An 18,622-nucleotide genomic window follows, 5' to 3' on the forward strand; every position below is an offset into this window, starting at 1 on the left:
TTAGGACAGGGTCGTGATGGTGAAGGTCCTGCTGATCATATGGCTGGAAGTTTGTCAAAATGGCAGACAGTACATTTTTTGGGAAAACCACGTAAATTCCTTCAAAAATCTTCCTCTCCTGACCCACCAGTCAGAATGCTACTAAATTTGGGTTACAACGATAGGCCAGAGCCGAGATAAGCTACAGGTCCAGTGGTCCTATTTTTTATTATACATCAGGCATTTACCTATTTTATCATCGATGTGTTCTTGGAAAACATTGTTGAAATCGAACTTCAAAATCGCATTGACTTTTAGATGTATTAAATGGGGAATGTGTTCGTGACAGAAAAAAATCATATGGGTAATACTCCTGGGTGCTCGCCTGATAGTGGCTGGATAAGATAACCAGGGAACCATTGGTAGGCATGGATGACCCACAAAATATGTAATGGAGAAGAAAGTAAATACCTCTGGATTTATTTTTAATACCGTGAACAAACTTTGGTACATCAGGGGTTATAAAGGTTGTGGTCAAGTTTCAGTGTGTGTGTGTGTGTGTGTGTGTGTGTGTGTGTGTGTGTGTGTGTGTGTGTGTGTGTGTGTGTGTGTGTGTGTGTGTGTGTGTGTGTGTGTGTGTGTGTGTGTGTGTGTGTGTGTGTGTGTGTGTGTGTGTGTGTGTGTGTTAGGGTTAGTGAAGTTTCATTGGAATTGTTTGTGTCATTTCTGAGAAGAAAGCAAATACCTCTTTGTGGGGGCAACCCCCCATAAACTCCCTCCGTAGACCCCTCACACCACGATTTTTTTTTTAATGCTGTGAACAATCTTTGGTACATCACGAGTGTTGAAGGTTGTGGTCGTTTCATCAGAATTGCATGTGTAGTTTCTGAGAAGAATGCAAATACATATTTTGGGGGGCAACCACCATATATGGACTCCCCTCGGGCCCAATTAATTTATTTATTTATTAAATTATTTGCTTATTTATTTATTTTTAAATCTCTGAACAAACTTTGGTACATACACCAATGAACATTTAAGGTAAGGTTTCATCAAAATGATATGTGTAGTTTCAGAGAAGAAGTTACAAGTATTTGTGGACGGACGGATGGATAACGCGCTATCACATAAGCTTCCCGGAACTACGTTCCAGGTGAGCTAAAAATTGAGTGGACATTTTTCAAGGATTAAATGAATTAAAATATTATTACAATAAAATATGATACATTGGGGTCTGGTCATCGTTTTTTTACCTGTGCAACACCAGGTTGCGAGTAGCATCATTGACTGAGAGTGTGGCAGTGCTCCTGACGCAGTGCCCCTGTAGGTTAGAGCAGCAATTAGGAATTTGGCCAGGATGCCAGGGGATAGCTTCCCTACTCTTCGCGAAGGACACCGCAAAGGGATCTTTAATGTCCACCAACTAATTCTGGCAGATGCGACACCCAGTTTAACATCCACCTGAGGGACGGTGCACACATTTATGAAACACCAGGATGACAGTTTATAGCTGGGTTGAGATATGAACCCAGGCTCGACAGCTTGAGAACGATTCTGCTTGCCTCTCGGCCATTCTTCTGTGGATTTGGGATGCATTGCTTTATAGCCACTGAAAACATTTTTCAATTCTCTCTTGAACTCGGAGTTCACTTTACTTATTCTAATCCTCTAATTTATTTTGCTTCCAAACTCCGAGGATTTCCCCACACAGAACTGAGCCATGGTCACCACGCCCACTGCTCACGCCGCAGGAGCTTTTACCCGTTTTAAAATTATTTTAGTTGCACTCGATGAAGTTACACTTTGGGCATATTCATTGATCTTTTCTTCACTCAATATAATTGTCGGAGCAGTAGAAAAAGTTGTTTAATGCTTTGGCAATTTCACATGTTGTGTAAATATGAAGCAGGTGAAAGTATAGCTTTCTTTAAATAAATATGCTTACACACTTAGTTATAAGAATCGGTAATTTCTTAACTTTTTCAGATTTCACTCCAAATTTCGACACTTATTCAGTCCACGAGATCCGATCGTCAAATCCGAAATGGCATTTTGATTATATACTTTAATTAGTCCGTGAGAGTTCATCGTGTTTCCAAGGCAAGGTATTTTTAATAGTACAAATGAAGTTGGGCTGAACACGAATAAGCCATTCAGGAAGGTAAGCCGTTAATTATCTTCAAAAGGGGTGTTTAAATTTACCAAAATACACAGTTTTCATTCATGCACTCCCTTAGAGTTCTTTTCGTATGCATGCAAAGTTTTGTGCCGCTAGGTTTCATGTTTTTGCAATTATGGATGAGACGCACACTCACACACTGATTGACTTTCACACACTGACATTTTGTTATGGATAGCGTGGTCTTGGAAGTATTGTGAAGACGATTTGTGTCCTGCAGTCTTCAAGTGTAGAAGTGCATTCAAATGAAGGTTTCAAGAGGTTTAAATGTGGATAAATAAGTAAGTTGTGGGTTTTACCACTGTTATTCCCAGTGTTTTACATCAGCCTATCCAACGCATACATATAGGTCTACGTGCATTTGGGTTGTGTCATTTTTAATGTCCTTCAAAACAGTAAGTTTCCCATTTGGAATGATTTTCATTTTGCTTAACTGCCAGGCAAGCAGACGAAGTAAAAATGTTACTGCACTCCTCTCTGTGCAGGTGTGATCGGGGCGAATTCAGAGGCAAAATGCGATAAAACGGCAAAATGACGGACGGGCGGACATGAACCAATTGCTTAACCCCACTTTTCGATTTGTGTGCACGGTGTAATAACTGTCTTGATCGGGTGACCCAACTTTTTTGATTATAGTTTGAGGAGCTGCTGCCAAGAAAACAAACAATACTGAGATATCAAGCAGTGTAACATATAGTGTCAACGTATGTCTGAGAAGACCAGATCACCTACTACCCACAGTTTAGGCAGGAATTTTTGTAATATGCTCAGAGTGTCAGAGACAACAAACATACTTGTTGCGAAAGACACTTCTTCTTCTTCATTAATATCCAACAACTGATCTGATAGCTTAGCGTCCATCTGTGGGATGGTGCACAAATTGATGAATCACCGTGTCTGCAAAACATAAGGATGACAGTTTATAGCTGGGCCAAGATTCAAAATCAGGCGAGACAGCTTCGAAGCGAGTGCTTACATGTCTAGGCAAACCTTCCGGCTCTAAAATATGGTCGTTACAGTGCAGGCCTCATGTTTTGTACCTAAAACCCAAATTTTGCGGTTATTCATTTTGTCGTATTTTCTAGCGATGTAACAGCTCGGTCAACCTGAAGGTGAGCTGTTTTCTCGTGTCGGTTTTTATTTTCTTGGTCATTTCTATTAAGGACATGGACTGTTGTACATTATGACACCATCGCAATGCATTGCAAACGAGTTTCATCACTAGAAGCATTTAGTCTTGCGTTTGCAGGATCAGATTTACAGATGACTTCCTTGTTGCGTCTGAACTCGCAGAGGCAAGCCACCTAATGTCCTGTGAAAGTGCCGTTCACGTCCAGACTCATGTCAGTGCATTTCTTGTCACAGATTCCGAACTTCCTGCACCTCACTCCACCAGCTATTAAGAAGCACTGTGCAGCATTAAAACGTGAGTTCCTACTGTCATTGCTGCCTTTTTCTCTCTCATCGTCTGTCATTGTGTCTCACTGGTATAACGCCACTCATTTAAATTGTCGTTTATCTTGCTGACCTTTTTATTAAATATCTCGAGATCATAATTTTATGTTTCCGGACTCATTGGACAGAGAGGAAATTTAAATGAACACAATTTATGGTGTGCTCGGAAGGCCCGAAAGCGGCCTCATTTTATTGATTCCCAGGAAACTGCTTAAACTTTAGGGGTGAATCCTACATCTGAGTTTTTAAATTATTTTAGTCATTTTATACTGGAGCCCTCAACCACCTTTACAACTAATAACTTATGTTGAGGCATTTGCTGTGTTGGCCATGGAAGACATGCTGAAAGTGTAGGAGTCACCTTCTATCTATCTGTATAAATTAAAAGGGAGTGTCTGTCTCTTTCCTTTCTCCTCTCACAGCTTCATGCATTGTCACCAAACTTTGTCGTCATCTTCTGTTTTCCAATTGTGCTTGGAGCATGTAACTTTACTTGGAACAACTCCTCCATTTATTTTATCCAGCCTAGTTAAAAGTAGGCTGTTCTCATAGTATTTGCCATACTGCATGATGCCATGGCATTCCGGTGCCATTCCGTCACTGGATTGTTGTTGCTTCCTCCCGTCGTATAAAATCCCAAACCTTCTCAGGACCCGTCCTTGACAGATATATCAGCTCATTTGAAATATATCCAGGATGGCCGAGAGGTCGGCCTACTCACACTCGCCTCTAAGCTGTCTTGCCTGGGTTTGAATCTCGACCCAGCGATAAACTCTTACCTGGTGTTTCACAGGCAGCGGGAGTCATCAATGGGTGTGCCCTCCCTCGGATGGATGTTAAACTGGGAGTCTCATCTGTCAGCATTAGTTTGTGGAGATTAAAGAGCCCACAGTGTCCTTCACTAAGCGTATGTGCGCCATCACAGGCGCCATGACCAAATTCTAAATTCCTGCCCTGACCTCCTGTGTCAGAGTGTGGACCCGTCTGATTGTAATCCCAGCCAAGAAGGTCCTTCAGCAACACCGACGCTCTGCATTTATACGATGGTGCATGAATGTACTTGTAACTTGCTCCGCATGTCTAAAACAAACCAGGGCTTAAAAAAATCTAAAATCCATATGTGGGATATGGGCAGACAATTCAAACAGAACTGTCTTCCTGTATCCAAGCAGCCAATTAATTACATTAGGATAGAATAAAGGAAGAGTTAAAAAAACAAGTATCTTCTCATCATGTGCAGACTTTGTTGGCAAACATAACAGTTCAATTCTAATCGGTATTATGGAATTATTCCTTCTCCTTCTCCTTCTCCTTCTTCTAGTTTCATCATACCTGACTATGCTCTTATTGGTGTTTTTGAAAAGTTTTGACAGTATTGTTGCAAACATTTTGAAAATTGAGGGAAATGCCAATATTGGTATAAGTGCAAAATTGCACCATTTTTGAGATATCTTGTATTTAATACATTATTTTTTCATTTCCTTACTCATTCATCCTTCCAACCTTCTTTTCCTTTCTTCCACTTCTTCAACCACTCCACCACCATTTTCTCTCTTCCAACCTCCCCCATTCTCTCCCCTTATTTTGGGCACCTTTTTCAAAACAGCTGTTTGCATTGGAATATGATCTCACCGATACCTTATATAGAAAATGAGTTCAAGAAATTGATCACGCACCCCTTTTTTGTTTCAAGTTTGGCATATTACATAAAATTGTTGGGCATGTGGTGCTTTTGGTTGTGAGTGACGGATGGTGTGCCGGGTAGAGTTCTGCACGAAATGGCCTGAAGAGCTCGATACGGATGAGAAGTGTGAGGTCCATTTTCCCATCGAGGTGCAGATCAGCGATTACATCTCCGCCGGTCCATCAATTCGCAACCCAAAGTCTCGCGTGGTCACGTTGAATGTGAGTAAGGCAGGAGCGGTTTTCTCGAATGTCAGGTTCTTGCTGTTATTCAAATGTTTTAAGATTTTACAACATTGCAACATGTCTGCAGATTCGTTTGTCCAGTTTGAACCTGGATGATCATGCCAGGAAAAAACTGATCTGGTTGGTGGGTCATCGGTACTGCAAGCAAACAGATATTCTGACCATAAAAACGGACAGGTCGGTCAGTAAGAAGGAATGCACTTTTGCATGAGAGACTGCACACGTGTGTTGTATGAGGACAGCATTTTCAATTGTTTGATTGGATCACAAACGATGCAACACTAAAATGCCTTGGTTTCATTAATGAACTTTCTAGGCAAATGAATGTGTATGATTTGTAAGTTTCCTTTGTTCATGAAAGAAAACAAAATTTTTACAATATTCTCTTTAGATTTGCTCTTATGTACTCAAGATGAATAGTTGATATTTTCCATCGCAAGTTTAGTATTTACGAGCACATTACCCACAGAGTGTTTGGTGATTGCATCACCCCCTACAGTGATGCGCGTGTGAGCACACACACACACACACACACACACACACACACACACACACACACACACACACACACACACACACACACACACACACACACACACACACACCTGTGACCAATTAAATTTTTTTTGTGATTATCCTCCCTCCCCAAAGCCTCAACATCCCGCTTCCCCCCAACTCTGTCCCATCTTTGCTCCCCCACCCAGCAACCCCAAGTCCTAACCCTCCCCCTCCCTACCATAAGGCATCAATCCCTTCCCCACTTCAAGCCTTCAAACCCCTCCCCAGCCCCCCAACACAACTCCTCAAACCCCCTCCCCTCCCGCATCTAAATCTCTCATCTTTACTCTATCCTTCTCCTGCCAAAGCCTCAACCTCCCCCTTCTTCAGATGCTTTCTAGTTCGCTTTTAAATTTGTTTTCTCCATAACCGCTTGAGCAATTGACACCAAGCTTTCAACATCAGAGTGCCTACCCATGGAGAAGTTTTTAACAAAGTTTTAACAAAATTCTCCAAGACTGCCCCGTGCATTTTATAGTCCCTATTTTAATTCATCTTACCCATTCCCAACACCTCTTTCCTCGAGTTAAACTGCATCTGTCAATGTTTTGCCAAATCTATGAAAATATCTACATTATCCTGAATCTGATTAACCCCTTGTCTGCTATCTACCTTTCTTCAAAGTTTTCGTATCATCTGCAAATTTAGAAAGCTATCTCTTAACCCCACTGTCCAAATCATTGATGTGAATTATGAATATCAAGCAAGAGTACCTGTCCCCAATGATGGGAAATGTGATTGGGCATTTCAAGTCCCATCACTACCAACATCCTTCCTTCCTACTTCCCACTGACTTTCAAGGCTTGTTCTGGACCTGCTTATGAGATCTGAAAGGCTTGTTCTGACCGTCTCTTTTGGATTGGCCCAATGGGATTGTCTTCGGGCATGATGTCAAGCCTGTTTGTGAGCTCAAATGGAAGCAAAGCATCTGAGCGAGCCATTTGTCTACATAGTGTTTTGGGCCTATTCTTGCATTGTAATGGAATGTCGACGACGTGCCTGCATTTGTTCTTCAGCAGCAGAATTTTCTCGTGATCTTTAGTCGTCATCTTCTCGGTGTGTTCTTTTTCTCGCACTCTCACGTTTGTGTTCAGCTGCCATCTCTGCCGCATTTGCTCTTCTGGCTTGCATATGGTGTCGAGCTTGCTCTCTCTTTTCATCATCAGTTTTCATCCCTTTCGGTGGCATGATTGGATATATAAGAGGATTGAGGACGAGGAAGAATGATGAGTGGTTGAAGTACTCGACTGTATGAGAAAGTCATAAAGCTTTTGACGTGGCAAAATTTCAACATGGCTAATAGTTTCTTCACACACGTTTGAACGTTATATGTAACCATGCCAATGGTTTTTTTTTTTTTTTTTCAACCACTTCAATCAACGATTACTTTTCCAACAGTAGATAATCGGGTGAAGGTAGAAGGTAGGGGTTGTAGTTCAAAACCACAAGCAGATGTTTTTGTGAGCAAAATACGTTGCTAGTGAAGGAAGAAAATGACGTAGTGTGCGATCGTACATAGAAAAACTCTGCTGGGACCCGTATCAATAACAGTTGCTATTTCAATAATGGTGATCTAGTGCACTTGTGGCACTACTTTATTAATAACCAATTAATATTAATAAAGAGATGCATTATAAAAGAGGACTGTAATGTTTTATTTTTTTTATTCATCATCAAGGCTCGTGGACGAGCAAGAACACAGAACAGACAATGACGTTCACGGCAGCAACAAAAGGTTATGGATTACGGGACGTCCAATTAATTAATGGGAATGGGAAACGGAAATTGGGCAAAACGTTTGGCAGGATTTCTTTGGTGTGCTTCAGGCATAAATGTGAAATGCACAAACACACGGTGTACACGCAGTAAGCACAGCCTCGATTGCTCCTGAAATAAAATGACAAAATAACTCAGGCGGTGCAAAGGCACAGAACGCTCGCTGTGCTTGATTGCTCATTGCCTCAAAAAAAAAAAAAACACGGGTTATGTAATGAAGCCAAAACGTCACCATTGCCAATGTGCATATATAATACATCGTGTTTATATAGCTTGGATTTATTCTAATTCCACTGGCCCATGAAGGAATGTTCCTGCAGGCGTATGAAGGCTTTTGAAGCCTTGGGCCTACACAAACTCTGTGCTTCAAAACGCCTGTAAAGGCTGGTGTTGGCTTAGTGGTTCAGGTGGCTGACTTGGGATCCGAGGGTCCTGAGTTCGAGCCCCGTTTTCTGCTGAATTAATACCAGGTGAGGTTGACTCAGCCTGTCATCCTTATGAGGTCGGCAAACTGAGTACCAGTGTAGTGGTAATAGTGACACTGCATCAGCGGCATAGCCACATCACTAACCAATGATGCAGCAGAGAGAGAGAGAACGAGAGAACGAGAGAACGAACACGCCTGTGACACCGATAACCTTCTGACATATAATGATGCTTTTAATAGTCGCTTTTGGTGTTTTTCACACTGAAGAGAAAAGTTACGGGTAACTCGCAGTGATTGTGAATATAACACTTCTGTTTTGAGCAATTTTACCTCATGTCCCACAGAGTGTATTACTTGATTATATGGGATTTTAATTAATCTTTTTTTTCCGAATTTTTCTCTGATTTAACTCTATATTTCAACATAATTATTTAGGCCATGACTTCCGATCGTAAAAATATCGAATCAGATTTTGAATATCAGCATTTGATAAGCATATACGATAATCTTGCCAGGAGCCATTCACATTGCACCTAGCTCACACAGCCAATCAGATGAATGGACAGCCATCCTTGTCATATACATACACCAGCAAGTCGGCATGGGATGTACATGGTTTTGTGCAGTATAGACAGTTATGATTCGACCGGGCGTAGTGGCGTGCGCCTGTAATCTGGCTTCTCGGAGGCTTGAGTTGGAGGATCGCTTGAAGACGGGAGCTCTGCACTGGGCTGTGCTATGAGAGGGTGTAGGGCAGCCCGGAATTATGGCAAAACCCAATCCTTATCCCTGTGTCACAAGAGGCGACCAGGGTTGCTTCAGGAAGGGCATCCGGCCATAAAACATTGCCTCAAGAAAAAGCCAAACCCCTGCACAGCAGGGAAAAATGGCTGTAAAAACGTCATCTGGCATAAAACCTGTGCCAAATCATTATGTGGATCATAACGGATGATCCGCTGTGGCGACCCCTAACGGGAGCAGCCGAAAGAAGAAGAAGAAGAAGACAGTTATGATTCGCTGTCTATGCTGTTGGCACTCTGTCCTTGTGCCTCTTAATAACCAGCCTGTTTATTCTCTCAGACCCAAAGCTCTGAGTGCTGGATCTGCAAAGTCGTCTCAACTGCCTGTCACATGGTGGGGTCTCAAACTGCTTAGGGTTGATGTAACGGCTCTTCATCCTCAACATTAGGGAGTCTTTGAAGCGTTTGCACGATGATCCTCAATGCTTTTTTCCTTATTTGAGCTCATCAAAGAAAACTGTCTGAGGGATCCGATATTCAGGCTTCCAAACAACATGAATCAATCATCTTAGCTGAACCTGCATGAGGAGGCACTCAATCCTTGTAGGCCGGGGGCCAGTGGGACCTATCTTGCACCCCCCTGCGACAATTTTTCACTGATACCACAGTGTTCATATTCAGTATATCCCAAATATCAGAAAAAAGATGTTCCCAGAAAAATAACTCATTTGCACTATGCTTTATATTGGCATTTAACTCTGAGTGAGCACTTCGGTGTCTGTAACTATATGTTGCCATCTGATGCCACAGAGATGACAAAGGCGTCACAGGTGAAACCCGGCGAGCTTCTGAATATGGCAACAGCAAGTTTTCCATCTCTCTCAGCCATAATGTAGCACTGATGATGACGTTGTAGACCAAATGCTTTGTTTTGATGGAAATTTCCCACTTGCACCAGAGGCTGTTCAGCAACCTTTCAAAAGCAGCATTGACCTAAGTGAACCTATAGTTCATTTCATTGCCAAAGATGGCTTTCTTGGAAAGAGTGCGGCTTTCTTGGAAAGAGTGCTGCCCAGGAAATATTGTTGTGGAAATGGGCCCTGAGTGTGTTATTAAATATAGGATTAGCCCAGATCCCCCCTGAAATGCATGTTTAGCCAGGTTGTTTTGGTAATCGGATGTTACATGTGTGTCGGGAAGTGTAGCAGTCTGTCAAGTGTTCATACAGTGGTGGTGTACCGAGAGGCGCCTTGCGTCTTTTTCTTTCACCCCTTCTGGCCAGCCCCCGCCCAGCGCTCTGAGAGAGTCAGTCAACGAGACGTGTCAGCAACCCATTGGCGGAGAGCAACTGGAAACTCGAAGGATGGACCAATCACGTGTCCCCGGGGAGTGTCCAGAAAAAGCGAGCCCCAAGAAGGCAAGGGAGAAACTGCTTGTGTCGAGTCTGCGATCTGCTGTATGAAGAGTGGTTTGGTCGAGTCTGCGATCTGCTTCGTGAGAAAGGCCCGCCCCGAAAGGCAAGAGGAACTGGCTGCTTTGGGGAAGTTGCGATCAGGTTTGTGAGGAGTGACTCGACGAGCTATTCCTCGATTCCTTATGTTCCTTATGGATCCAGCCTGAGGGTCATCCACAGGTTCATCCTGAGTCCAGTCACGGAGCCTCTGACTGTCCTGACTCCCTGCACGGCTCGACACGTCTTTCATCCCATCGATCCGGCTGTGGAGCCCAACACCGGGATTGGCCTAATCTGGTGTATGGGCCAGGCCTGGATTCGCATACCGGACCTTGTGAGAAACCAGCTGGAACACGTCATAGATCTTTCTCTCCTGTGCCGTCGACCTTACAGGGGCTGGACGCGCCGAGGTTGGTGCGTGGGCGGTGCGACAAAAGGAGGCCGTCTCCACCATCTTGCCACGCGGTGTGCGTGCGCGGTGCCGACAAAAGGAGGCTGTCGCCGCCATCTTGCCACGCTGCATGCTCGAGCTTGGGCGCTCAAATCTGTAGACATCGGCTTCTCACGAGCTGCATTCGTGCCTTCGACACTTTTCCCCTCATCCATGAGGCATCACCAAGTACTCCGTGTCTTGTCTGCATGTCGTCCAGGCCTAAGGTTTATCTTGCCAGGGTTCCCTTCAAAACCCGTATCCGTAGCTCCCTTGTTAAGAGCGGGTTATAGATTAATTATAACATTGTCATGAATGCTTTGCTTGTGTCGTGTTTCCCCGATGTGTCCCCAATAAATCTGGCTGATTCATATGAAAGTTGCCGCCTTGAATTTATTCGTGCCACGCCGAGGAACAATCCGCTCGATTTGTATATAAAACCAAAATGGTTACGGACTGGCAGACTTCACTCGGTCTCTGACAAACCCAGTCTGAAGCCGGGGTCTATATCCCAAACTGGTATGGCCCAGGTGTACTTGGGTATCGTGATCTGAGGCACGTCACCCGAGACCTGTGCCGAACTAGCCGGCGTTATAACTCCTCAGACGGCGGTGCTGTTAAGTGACACCGAATCTTCACATTTGGCTGTCAAGAGTAGGGTGCGAATCCCTCCACCGTCGAATCTATAAAAATATAACTTGGCGACATACTTCAGCAATCATCACAAAAGGTGACATGTCGGATGTGCTTGTCAGATCTTGAACATATCTGATATCGTGTTTCTTTCTTCTTTAGTTTGATGGTCAAGATATCGTCAGTTGCAGCTATTTTAGAAGCAGCTGATAATATGCTGTCTGATGTCTTCATTACCTTGTGCATACAGAACACTGTCATCAGCAAATAGTAGTTTGTTGACAAAGTATTCACTGGTCTTAGACTTAGAATGAAGATGACCGAGGTTGAAAACACCACTATCTTTCTGAAACTGGGTTAGGATGTCTTTGTCCATGTTCTTAATGCAGAACGAAGAATGACCGCAAAGAAGATCTGCAGCGTGATGGAGTCCTGCTCTCCCCTCTGGGCTGGTGCTCCCGCTTCAAACCTTTCTTGGCTTCACATTGTGGAAACCAAGGCACTTGGGATCATTGGTATCTCCAGCGATGAAACTGAGTCTTTGGGTCTCTCACTCTCTCGCTGCAGGGAGGTCGGTGGTCTTTCTGTCTTCTACCGTCTTCTTGCCCCCTTCGGTCCTATGATCTGTTCCCCCCCCTTTTCGAGTGAAACGTCTTCTAGTCCTCTTCAAGTCCCCCCCCCACTCGCTCCTTCCCTCGCCCCTGCCTGTACTCGCTCCACCTCTCGCCCCTGCCTGTACTCGCTCCACCTCTCGCCCCTGCCTGCACTCGCTCCATCCCTCGCCCCTGCCTGCACTCGCTCCATCCCTCGCCCCTGCCTGCACTCGCTCCATCCCTCGCCCCTGCCTGCACTCGCTCCATCCCTCGCCCCTGCCTGCACTCGCTCCATCCCTCGCCCCTGCCTGCACTTGCTCCATCCCTTGCCCTGCCAGCACTCCCTCCATCCCTCGCCCCTGCCTGCACTCGCTCCATCCCTCGCCCCTGCCTGCCCTCGCTCCATCCCTCACCCCTGCCTGCCCTCGCTCCATCCCTCGCCCCTGCCTGCACTCGCTCCATCCCTCGCCCCTGCCTGCACTCACTCCATCCCTCGCCCCTGCCTGCACTCGCTCAATCCCTCGCCCCTGCCTGCACTTGCTCAATCCCTCGCCCCTGCCTGCACTCGCTTTATCCCTCACCCCTGCCTGCAATTTCTCCATCCCTCGCCCTGCTTGCACATGCTCCATTCCTCGTCCCTGCCTGCACTCGCTCCATCCCTCGCCCCTGCTTGCACTCGCTCCATCCCTCGCCCTGCTTGCACTCGCTCCATCCCTCACCCCTGCTTGCACTCGCTCCATCCCTCGCCCCTGCTTGCACTCGCTCCACCCTCACCCCTGCCTGCACTCGCTCCACCCTCTCCCCTGCCTGCACTCGCTCCACCCTCTCCCCTGCCTGCACTCGCTCCATCCTCGCCCCTGCCTGCACTCGCTCCATCCTCGCCCCTGCCTGCACTCGCTCCATCCTCGCCCCTGCCTGCACTCGCTCCATCCTCGCCCCTGCCTGCACTCGCTCCATCCTCGCCCCTGCCTGCACTCGCTCCATCCTCGCCCCTGCCTGCACTCGCTCCATCCTCGCCCCTGCCTGCACTCGCTCCATCCTCGCCCCTGCCTGCACTCGCTCCATCCTCGCCCTGCCTGCACTCGCTCCATCCTCACCCCTGCCTGCACTCGCTTCCTCCTTGCCCCTGCCAGCACTCGCTTCCTCCTCGCCCCTGCCATTCTCTTTTACAGCTTCGTCCCCATATGTAACCATCTTTCATCTCCAACTCTTTCACACTCCTTTACCTCTGGCAAAAAGACTTACTGTTGATTCAACCTCTCGATTTTATAATCTTGAAGTGTGCCACTTCTATACATTTCCTACAGCAAATACATCCCTCTGTCACCACTATCCCTATATTTCCCACATCAAACATTTATCAGATTGAAAAAAAAAATCTTTCTTTATTTTTCTTATAAACTTGCGCTGTATTATCTCACTTCCCAACCATATTTTCCTTTCCTCCTTACTTCCCCAAAAGAAGAATGTACCGCTCGGCTAGCCACAAAAATGAATAGGCCAACTACAACCTGAAATCATTTGAAATGTACCACACCATGCACAAAATCACGATAACAAATATGAAAAGCAACAACAACAAAAAAAGTATAAGGAGCACCAAATCTGCTAAACCAGAAGCCCAATACCAGAAACCGGAAGTTCCCCCTTTATGCCCTCAAGGTTATTTGGGATGGGCTTTAAAATGCTGCCAATTGAAAGACATTGTGTTGAGCAGAATGGTTTGTACATTGGGATAATTTTCGCCCCAAAATCCCTGTGAACATCAAAAAACACTGCAGGCGAAAATAATCCCCCTTTATTTTTCTGACATTGATGTTTTTTTTCACCCAATACATTCATTTATTTTTTGACTGCAAACACGAACCATAACTATGATCCTAAGCATACTTGTGTAACATGGTTTTAAGCATTATCTTATTGAGGTAAGAGCTGTGTGTTTATGCGTACCGACAGATGATGCTTTGTGACTTTCCAAGAACCACACATCTACGTAAGAGTTATCTTTGTCTTGCATCCATCTGATCTGTATAACTCTCCATACTTGTCTCTTTTTTCATGTCCTGCTTTCCTTCTTGCAGATGTCCATTAAGAAAGCAGAACTATGATTACACCTTTTACCTTCTCACCGTACTTTACCATGAATCTTGGGTGAGTTCATTCTTGCCTTTCTTCATATGCTCTTTAAAATGCTGTCACAAATTGTGCTGGCTTGAAGGCAGTAGGGAAAACGTTGGACATAATAAAGCAAGGGAATGAACGAACTGGAAAAGAGGAGACATAGGGGGAGGGAATAGTAACCTGCCAGTATGAGGCTTGGGTTGGGTATGGTTAATGTGAGTGGAAAATTTTGTGCATAGTGATGATGGGGTAATAGGACTGATGAGATGATGCTGCACCACCTGCTTGATTGAACCCCTGGAGGGAAGCGTGCAATCAAACAGCCTCGGAAAGGTGATTCCACAAGCGGCCTTGTACGCGACAGGCAGTGAAATTGTTTCAAAATGAGCAAATAATGCACCATGGCATAAGCCATTGGGAACATGATCCTACATTCTCTATTGATCACTTATGCGTTAATTCCCTCTCACTCAGTAGAACTGGTAAGAAAAGCTTTCAAACAGCCCAATAAATGCAGTAAATGGTGAGGCACAAGTTCCTCTGCCGATTTGGAGCAGGCCTGAAATAAAGCCTGCATTTTGAACTGCATGCAGACCAGAGGCCTAAATACATAGAGACATTCCACAAGGCAGTAGCACAAATCCAGTTACCAACTAGAAGGACACTCGGTAGAGCGCATACCTCCACCACGCAATGCCTGCCTGATCCATGAGAACATATCGGGCCCAATACATTTTTGAAGCATCATTCTATATATCGTTTTTGTTCCTACCAATGGTGAAGAATCGCTTTAAAAATTAAATAATACTTGTCTCCAGATCCGGATTCAGATCTTCACCAAAATTGAATCAATTCTTCCTTGTCACACACCCAACGTGTCTAAGTTTCATCCGAATCCGTCCACCACCTCAGTTGTTGACCTGTTGGTCCATGTTGACCTCAAAAATAATTGGCTAGTTGAATTCAATGACCTGAAATATAAACCCTCTTCAAATTTCAAGTCAATCGGATGAAAATTGAGGAATTTAGAAATCCCAGCTAAGTTGTTGACCTTGGGCCTATGTTGACCTCAAAAATAATTGGCTAGTTGAATTCGTTGACACGAAATATGAATCCTCTTTGCATTTCAAGTCAATCGGATAAAAATTGAGGAATTTAGAAATCCCAGCTAAGTTGTTAACCTTTGGCCTATGTTGACCTTTTGGTCCATGTTGAATTCAGTGTCCTGAAATATAAATCCTCTTTAAATTTCAAGTTGATGGGACGAAAATTGAGGAATTTAGAAATCCCAGCAAAGTTGTTGACCTTTGACCAAAAACAATAGGCTTCTTTCTTATGATGAACTCTACCATCTGGTGAAGTTTCGTGAAGATCAGTTTAAAATTGTGATCTGTAGGCAACAGACAGACAGACAGAAAGACAGACTAACAAAATCGACGAGCCAATATACTGTACTTGAGAAAAATCTTCGATGTTGCAAGTAACAAACAAACAGAGGGGTGTAAACATAGCCTCCTTCACCTTCGGTCGCTGCGGTAATCAGGTATTGTAAACTAACTGATCTACCTGTTTTATCATCGTTTGGGCATCTCCTCTGTTTTGCCTTGATTCTTTACTGGACCATGAATCCTGAGGCATCATGTTTGCCAACTTGTTTGAGAGCCTTCATCTTTCTCTTCCCAGTTGTAACAGATGTGTGAAGTAAAATTTGTTAATGTCCCTTTGATTTTATAAGCCGTGTCATCACTCCATTTTGGTTATTTTTATTTGCCCGTTAAATATGTTTTATTTGGATATGAACAGATCGTATTTGGTTGTTTTTTGGTAGTTCTTGAAGTATGTTGCACCATCCTTTCTCCTCATCCCTTGAATTTCTTGGAGAAATTGGGGGTGAGGGGAAGAGGGAAGGAGGAGGAAGAGGAGGGCGGTGGGGTGTGGGTACATTAAGCCTCACACACTGTTGTGGAATGCAGAAAGTAGAGCCTTGGGAAGCAAGCAAATCACGTGAGGACATGGAGATCTATAAATGGGACGGAAGCCCTTCGGAGGCCACCTTGAATGAGATAATGGTCAACATTCGGCAGGCAGAGCACAAGCCTGCACCGACTGTGGATGAATTGAGGACTTCTGAGGAGATCAAGAGCTACAGTGAGTCTGTAGAAATGCTGAAGAATGTCGGTGAGACCGATCAGAACATGCACAATTACAAGGAGGCTGTGCTGCGACTGTTTCGTCTACAACATGCGGCCTGAGGAAGTGCACAGATGCTGCTATGAATTGTGCATTGACTTGTTAATATGAACTCGTATTCTGATTCTGATGTATCTATACTTTGTTCCAGAGTATCGGTGCTGCCGAAGCAGTTTCTTGGTAAGGGTTATACTGGGTGGTTTGCCATTGTCTTCAAAGCAGTAGTTAGTAGTTAGGGCAAGAATTTGAAATTTGTTCATGGCGCCTTCATTCACGAAGGATACTGTGGGATATTTAAAGTCCACTAACTAATACCGGCAGACGAGATGCCTAGGTTAACGTCCATCCGAGGGAGGGCACAAAGATTGATGAATCACCCTGCCTGTGAAACACCTTATGATGGCAGTTTATAGCTGGTTCGTGATTAAAACCCAGGCGAGGACAACTTTGAGGCGAGTGTGTGTACCTCTGGGCCAACCTGCCAGCTTTGAACTTGGGAGGAGGAGGGGTTGGTCTGGGAGAGGGCAGTTGCTTTACAGGTGCGTTGTATTGCACTGCCTTCATTTGTTGTTGAACTGAATAATTTAGATCAGGTTTACAATTTAGTAATTGCGAACTTGGAGGAATGAATTTATTCTGGTGTGTGTTGACTGTGATTTCCCAAACACAGATTTAATTTCAACCCAGTGTTAACTTGTAGAACTCGTGATAACTCTGACAGGTGTAAATGAGATTGGTGTGTCAAGGGGCATGGTGGTGACTCCAATCCCTTGTTGAAGAAACTTTCTCCATTCTTCCCTCAAATCCTCAAAGACTTTGTGGTGAAAGTTTGAGTGCTGCAATATTGCAACTTTCCCTGATTCTCGACCAAACCAAGCTCCACAAATCTTGAGCCGTCACCTACATTGACGGCTTTCTTCCACCACTCTTCCACGCAATCTCTATATACGGCCAATGGCACAGGCTTGATGGAAAACCAAGGACTTGAGTCTGTTGGAATGGGAATCTTGTATTTGTCTGGTGGGAATAAAAACCATTGCCTTTGGTTCGCTATCACTCTCTGTGAAAGGATAATTCAAAGCCTTAAATGTTTGAATTTCTTTCTCTGCTCAAATGGATCTGCTGCAATTGTCAGCTGAAGTAACAGCAGCATGCTGAAGTGATTGATGCTCCTGCCATCTTTTTTTCCGCTGCTGATTAAATCTTCCTCGAAGCCTGAGTTGTCACTATTTTGTTCCGTTCTTTTTTTTTTCTCATGCTCTTCTTTCTCTTCGTACTTAAATTTTGGGGAAGGTGTGTGCGTGTGTGCGTGCGTGCGTGCGTGCAACTGAGATTAAAATTGGGAAAAGGTGGGGAGAAGAAAAGGGATATGAGGATTATAGGAGTTGTCGGATTGTAAGGATCATGTACGTCATTTGGCCTTAGGGGGTTGGGGGAAGGGGGGGACGGAGGCTTCCCATCTGGTGGGTCTATATTGTGCATCTATTTTTCATTTATAACTTTTCCTTTCTTTACTCTGCACAGCAGTAAAAGTATCTTCAGTACATCGTCTTACTGGAATCTGGTGGATAGATTCATCCATTTGCCCGATATTGAGATTACAAACTAAAATATTTTTTCTTTAACTTCTGTGTCACGTGGGCACAAAGACCTCCCCCACTTGCCAAAACCCAATCATTTCGATGAAACCCTATTTGGTGTCCTGCAAACTCCCCAACCCTATTTGCACTTCCTAAGGTAGAGATGTTGGAAGAAACGCTGATTATGCCCTCATTGCCTTTGTAAATTTTGATATACATATTCACTGGACTTGGATTTTCACATCAATATAAAATGCCCTCTTCTTTATTCTGTTCACACTTTCTTATATTGATAAGTTACCATTCCTCCGCCAACACACGCACACGCACCTTCTCGAATGTGATGGAAATTAACTTCTTCACCAAGAAAATTAATCTTTATTGTGACAAGGGAAGCATATCAATCATCATACGATAATTTTTTGAGAAGTGTTTGTGTCTGTTTTATGTATATGCATGACTGAACGCCACAGAAGGATTTTATGTGGGGGGAAAAAATTCAGAATACATCGTCCTGAAGTTTCAGAGTGTTGGAGCACCCAAATTCTCTCAATGCAAATGCATATCGAACAGCCCCGC

The 18,622-nt window shown here is 44.3% G+C and overlaps 1 protein-coding gene across 2 annotated transcripts in view; it reads left to right on the top strand.

The window, feature by feature from the left end:
• The window catches only part of MRPS35 (mitochondrial ribosomal protein S35), a 66,147-nt gene extending 48,458 nt beyond the window's left edge, over window positions 1-17,689 (top strand). Inside the window, exons 4-9 of one of the 2 annotated variants that reach the window (XM_085885831.1) lie at window positions 1,050-1,132; window positions 3,524-3,584; window positions 5,379-5,518; window positions 5,610-5,719; window positions 14,234-14,303; window positions 16,247-17,689. In XM_085885831.1, the coding sequence (XP_085741957.1) occupies window positions 1,050-1,132; window positions 3,524-3,584; window positions 5,379-5,518; window positions 5,610-5,719; window positions 14,234-14,303; window positions 16,247-16,525 (743 nt within the window). In that variant the 3' untranslated portion in view covers window positions 16,526-17,689. The remainder of the gene's footprint in view (window positions 1-1,049; window positions 1,133-3,523; window positions 3,585-5,378; window positions 5,519-5,609; window positions 5,720-14,233; window positions 14,304-16,246) is intronic. The other variant, XM_085885830.1, reaches the window with a different exon arrangement.
• The last annotated feature ends 933 nt before the right edge of the window (window positions 17,690-18,622 follow it).

Source organism: Eptatretus burgeri, chromosome 6, assembly GCF_056783735.1.
Source record: "Eptatretus burgeri isolate ZD-2024b chromosome 6, Ebu_testis_v1, whole genome shotgun sequence".
In the NCBI taxonomy this organism is placed as follows: Eukaryota; Metazoa; Chordata; class Myxini; order Myxiniformes; family Myxinidae; genus Eptatretus; species Eptatretus burgeri.